General features: G+C 43.1%; 1 protein-coding gene across 1 annotated transcript in view; it reads right to left on the reverse strand.

Annotated features, from left to right (window-relative positions):
* Window positions 1-6,000, reverse strand: part of LOC310794010 (vesicle-fusing ATPase-like) — a gene marked incomplete at its 5' end in the record, with an annotated part of 28,750 nt that overhangs the window by 19,245 nt on the left and 3,505 nt on the right. Inside the window, 4 exons of the mRNA XM_083655879.1 lie at window positions 909-1,064; window positions 3,230-3,305; window positions 4,414-4,521; window positions 5,288-5,454. Of these exons, the coding sequence (XP_083512005.1) occupies window positions 909-1,064; window positions 3,230-3,305; window positions 4,414-4,521; window positions 5,288-5,454 (507 nt within the window). The remainder of the gene's footprint in view (window positions 1-908; window positions 1,065-3,229; window positions 3,306-4,413; window positions 4,522-5,287; window positions 5,455-6,000) is intronic.

A 6,000-nucleotide genomic window follows, 5' to 3' on the forward strand; every position in this document is an offset into this window, starting at 1 on the left:
ATACATTGAAAACTAGTCAGATATGACTTGAATGCCACTTGTAAAATAAATCACCCACAGTGATTGACGACGGTGCGACCACTATTTTGACTGGGCGGCTTTATGTAACAAAGGCAAGCGCTCATTTTTGGCACATTGCCACCCCTCGTTATTGCCTGAATGGTCGGAATGGATCATCCGTTAAAACGGCATGTTTTTGAATGGAGTTTGGTTACAGATTCGCTAAAGCTGTTTCCATATCACATTTCTTGTTATCGATACACGCTACCGCACCCCTCCCCCCGCCCACTGGCAGAGAGAATACGGACCATTTCCAGCTGCTTCTAAACACAGACTCCTCATGTCTAGAAAGGTAAAATCGGAGCATATCCTGCTCTGGCTAGCCGGACATGATCCAGACTTCATGTTTAGAAGAGGCTCTGGTAGCACGCATAACATGAAGGCTCGGCCCTTCGTGCGGCTGACCCGGGTTCCAATCTGACCTGTGTTCCTTTGCCGCATGTCATCCCCTCTCTCTCTCCCCACCTTTCCTGTCTGCCTACTGTCCTATATAAAATAAAGGCGAAATGCCTCAAGAAAAAAAAAGAAAAAACTTCACTCCATCATGGTGAGCTGCAATGATTCCACAACTATTTTCATAATCAATTAATCGTTTTGAGTAAAAAAATGTTTTATCTGATTCCAGCTTCTAAAATGTGATTGATTGATTTTTTTAAACTACTGTATGAGTAAACTGATTATCTATGGGTTGTGGACAAGACAAGAGATTCGAGGACGTCATCTTGGACTGATCGCCATTTTTCACCATTCTCTGACATTTTATAGACCAAACGACTAATTCATCGAGAACATAACCGGCAGATTAACCGTTAATGAAAATAATCATAGTTACAGCCATGGTTTCTCACCCATCTGTTCCACAATGTCAGGAGGGAAGACTCGGGAAGCGAGGGCTCCGCAGAAAATGTCAGATAACTCCTTGTCCAGACCACCGATCCCCATCTTCTCAAAGTTCCAGTCTGGGTTGATGATTGTCTGCCGTTGCTCCTTGGTCTTGGCCTTACCTATAAAGTGAATAGAGGACTGCTTAGTCAGCAATTCTCATCAAAAAAGACAAGTCGAGTCCTTAGTTAAGGCAAGTCAAGTCCCAAGTCATTTTCTTTTGGGCAAGTTAAGTCAAGTCACAGGTTATGTCAAGTGGAGTCCTTAGTTAAGGCAAGTCAAGTCCAAAGTCATTTTGTTTTGGGCAAGTCAAGACAAGTCAAGTCAAGTCACAGGTTATGTCAAGTGGAGTCCTTAGTTAAGGCAAGTCAAGTCCAAAGTCATTTTGTTTTGGGCAAGTCAAGACAAGTCAAGTCAAGTCACAGGTTATGTCAAGTGGAGTCCTTAGTTAAGGCAAGTCAAGTCAAGTCCCAAGTCATTTTGTTTTGGGCAAGTCAAGTCAAGTCAAGACAAGTCACAGGTTATGTCAAGTCGAGTCCTTAGTTAAGGCAAGTCAAGTCCAAAGTCATTTTGTTTTGGGCAAGTCAAGACAAGTCAAGTCAAGTCACAGGTTATGTCAAGTGGAGTCCTTAGTTAAGGCAAGTCAAGTCCAAAGTCATTTTGTTTTGGGCAAGTCAAGACAAGTCAAGTCAAGTCACAGGTTATGTCAAGTGGAGTCCTTAGTTAAGGCAAGTCAAGTCAAGTCCCAAGTCATTTTGTTTTGGGCAAGTCAAGTCAAGTCAAGTCACAGGTTATGTCAAGTGGAGTCCTTAGGGCAAGTCAAGTCCAAAGTCATTTTGTTTTGGGCAAGTCAAGACAGGTCAAGTCAAGTCACAGGTTATGTCAAGTCACTTTTTTATGCCCAATATACAGTACTGCAGTCTTACCTTCCTTTATAAAGAAAAAAGACAAGTGATATTATTGGCCAATTCTAACCTGTTCAAAAAGTATGACAAGGATGATTGAGTTTGTATTATAATTATTGATATTCAGTTAAATAAATATAATCAAACAAAAGTCAAATAGCTTTATACTAAGTACTAACGTAAGTGCCTTCTCTCCTTGTAAAATCAAAACCATCCAGTGAGAGGAGCGAGACTGACAGCCAATCATGACAATGCCATAAGGAGGAGCATGAGTCATCCAATCAGGAGAATGTCATTTCCAACTTACACTCGCATACCGGATAACTTTACACAGACACTTAACAAGGTTGAACATCTTAATATTTTATATTTAATCTGATGGACACAAACAAGTCATCCAAGTCATCACAACTCAAGTCAAGTCAAGTCCAGAGTCTAGCTTCCAAGTCCAAGTCAAGCCTGAAGTAATTTATTTTTTGTCAAGTCAAGTCGCAAGTCATCCCAGTCACCAAGTCTCAAGTCCCCAGCTCTGCTCAGTAGTAGTATCAAACTGATGTGTATGAGGATATGGTAAGAAAATACTGATACAGATAATACTAAAGAAATACTAATACAATAATATTTCAAGATAGGAAGAGGACATTTGATGTGTAAAGTCAAGACAGAATTAGTATTTGAAAAATAAAAAAAATAATTCTAGTTTGCCTTCTTGGTCTTTGTCTTAACAGACAGAGTAAGCAAGACGACGATTCATAATGTGTGTGAAAGAGATTACTGTAATGTAGAATAAAGGAGAGTGTACTATGGACAGGGTTTTGTATTGGGCTGAATTTAAACTCTACCAAAGTGACATTTTACTGCCATCTAGTGGAGGGAATAGATCCTGCAGAAATGTTAGATTTTGAAAAGGGCTGGCAAAACCAAACAAACAAACAAAACAAAACATGGTGAACGCTAGAATCCACAGTAAGAAAACAAAGATGGGAGAATATACAGTAGGTAAAGGCAGGGTATTGATTGTTGAATTAAAGGTATAAAATTTCCTCGAAAGCCAATGTCAGCCTTCGACTGACTTTTATATAGAATTTTAGCATTTAAATACCGCAGCTTTCAAAATGTCCCTCCGTGACTTTTTCCACCCCCACTTTCTGTGCGTTAGATTTTCAAAATCACACAACAAAATGTGACCTTTACATTGTCCACATTCATTAATGTGACGGAGGAATGTGACAATTCCCACTATGAGGTGAGGTGGTGAAATGTGGTGTGTGTTGAAGTAAGGAACACTATGAGGTGAGGTGGTGAAACGTGGTGTGCGTTGAAGTAAGGAACAGGTGAGGTGAGGTGGTGAAACGTGGTGTGTGTTGAAGTAAGGAACGTACCAACGAGTGTGAGGGAGGAGCTCTCTGCCTTCTCGAAGATCACCTGGCTGTTGCCAACCATCAGCCCGACGTCGATCTGCCCGAGCGAGACAACACAGAGAGAAACCCACTGTTTTCTACATCCACATTCATATTCACATATACTGTTTTTATGAGTTGGTGCATGGAAACACCACAGCTCGCATACAATAACAGGGATAAGCAAACCCTTCACATGTTTGTTTTTTGGCAAATTTTGCAGGGCACGGAGAATAGCAGATGACTTGGGAAGACCCATTAATTTGCGCTGCGCCCGGGCACAAACGATAAATTAGCGCTTTTACCACGATAGAGCCCCAAATGTGGCCAGTAGGCCCCAAATGTGGCTAGTAGGCCCCAAATGTGGCTAGTAGCACCATGTTGTAATATTGAATGTCCAATATATATGTATTTATTGTTTTTTTCCTTCTCTTTTCTTTTCCTGTGTTTCTGAGCCTGTCCGTCTGTCCTGTTTGTGTATTGTTAAACAAAAAGAAAATAAAGTATTGGGAAAAAAATGTTATGACAAAAATAAACTTTGATTGTCAGTACCGTATATATTTTGTCCTTTTCATCAAATTAGTAACTATAATTGGGAGTGATGGGGTTACAATAGGTGATGTTACAGTTACAGTGTGTGTTACAGTAGGCTACTGGTGGAAGTGCACGGTCACAATCTGGCTCTCTGGTAGCGAGGACATTTTTTGTGTGGCCCGCTCTATCATCAAAATTGCCCATCCCTGATGTGAGCTCTTTGGTGCAGAATCAGATGACATGCGACTAGACAAGATAGATATTAGAATGTTTTCATACAACACCAATGGTTCTACAGGTGGGAGAGCTGAGTGGAGGGGGTCTTTAATGGCCCATAAGAGGTATTGTTAATGCCGTCGCTTATCGATTCTGGTGAATTAGGCAATTTGGAATAAATGAAAAAATAATATCTGTTCTTGATACCCAGCCCTACAAATGCCCTATGATGCCAACAAATGGCTAATGTGAAAAATGCAATTTTGAACTTGTGGCCTTGCTGCTTCCAGGGGTCAATCTAATGTAGAGAGAGTGCTGTGGGCGGGGTCAGACTGATTCCAGGGGTCAATCTAATGTAGAGAGAGTGCTGTGGGCGGGGTCAGACTGATTCCAGGGGTCAATGCTGTCTCAGCTACCTTCTGTTTCTTTCCAGAGGCTGGTTCTCCTGTAAGGATGCTGGCATCCATGGCCTCTATATCCTTGATCACCAGGCCAAACAGCTTGTCGCAGAAACGGAAGATCATCTGAGAGGGAGAGAGAGAGAGGGAGAGAGAGGGAGATAGAGAGAGAGGGAGGGAGAGGGAGAGAGAGAGAGGGAGAGAGAGGGAGGGAGAGAGAAGGAGAGAGAGGGAGGGAGAGAGAGAGAGAGAGGGAGAGGGAGAGAGAGAGGGAGAGAGAGAGAGAGAGAGAGAGAGAGAGGGAGATGGGGAGAGAAATGAGAGGATGATGAAAACCTGAGCAACAACAAACAACAAATGTATGTGTGTCTTGCGTTTATGTATTTGTGTGTGGCAACCTCCAGTTCAGAAAAATGAAGCCAATGCGGAAGTGCCTTAAACCTACATTCTTTCTAATGGCCAGCAAGGGGCGACTCCACTGGCTGCAAAAAAGAAGTCCAATTGTATGGAAGTCAATGGGGAAAAGCCCATTTAGCCCAGGGTTTATGGTCTCAATCGTTAGTTTCAAGTCTTCTTCAATGCAGCATAATGTTCATTTGATTACGGTCCCATTTCGAGTCAAATAGACGATAAAGCAGACTATGCTTTGGGTGTGATTGACAGGTCACCTGTCCAGTGAATGTACAGCTCGCCAATCATAGACCAATAGCATGCGGCACTTCTTGGAAAGCCCTGGTCTCACGCCAGCTGCTTCTGGCTGCAAATAACCAAGATGGCGCCGGGCAAAATGTCAAACTGGAGGCTTCAAAACAGGAGTCCACAAACCAATGGCTGACGTCACGGTCATGTCCATATTTCTATACGGTCTATTATATGGCGTGATTGCATTTACCTGCTGGGTGATAGAGAAGGACTGGTTGTTGAACTGCTGGATGAACTCGGCGGCCATCTTGTCTGAGTCGTAGGGGGAGGTGTCGGTGCTCTTCTTCTGCAGGAAGTCAATTTCGATTGTCATGGCGCCGATGCACTGCTTGGACTTGTCAAAGTTGTAGTTGGACACTGCGGGGGACAGACAGAACTTTAAAGTTGTAGTTGGACACTGCAGGGGACAGACAGAACTTTAACAAATGACACACACAACAAGGAATGAGTGAAGTCCAATGTGTATCGTCTAGAATTAGAATGACCACAGAAATGATTTTACTAGAAGCTATAGGCTACATCCTAGACTAGAATAACAATAAAGAATAGACGGTTTCCTGTTGCAGTGTTTGCTAATACAACAGGGGAGGCGGGGAGGCGCAGGGGACGGACCTTATTTGCACAAAGTATAGAGCTCCATACTTTATGCAAGACGCGGGGCCCCGCCTCCGGCTCACGGAACTCCCCGCTTGCCCCCACAATGCATTGCGCGGCTGTCTCCAACACACAATGAATGGGAGGCGTGAACACACACCTTTAGCCTTGTGCATCACAGAACAAAAACACTGCTGCTGAGAAATGTTGATCCCATTTCTTGTAACCCAAAAAGGCATTATTGTGTCAAGAGAGGAGGCAGACGTCACCACATGGTGAGCACAGACCCTCCCCCCTAGAGGAGGCAGA

The sequence above is a fragment of the Poromitra crassiceps genome (genome assembly GCF_964638095.1).
Source record: "Poromitra crassiceps genome assembly, chromosome: 19".
NCBI classification, from domain to species: domain Eukaryota; kingdom Metazoa; phylum Chordata; class Actinopteri; order Beryciformes; family Melamphaidae; genus Poromitra; species Poromitra crassiceps.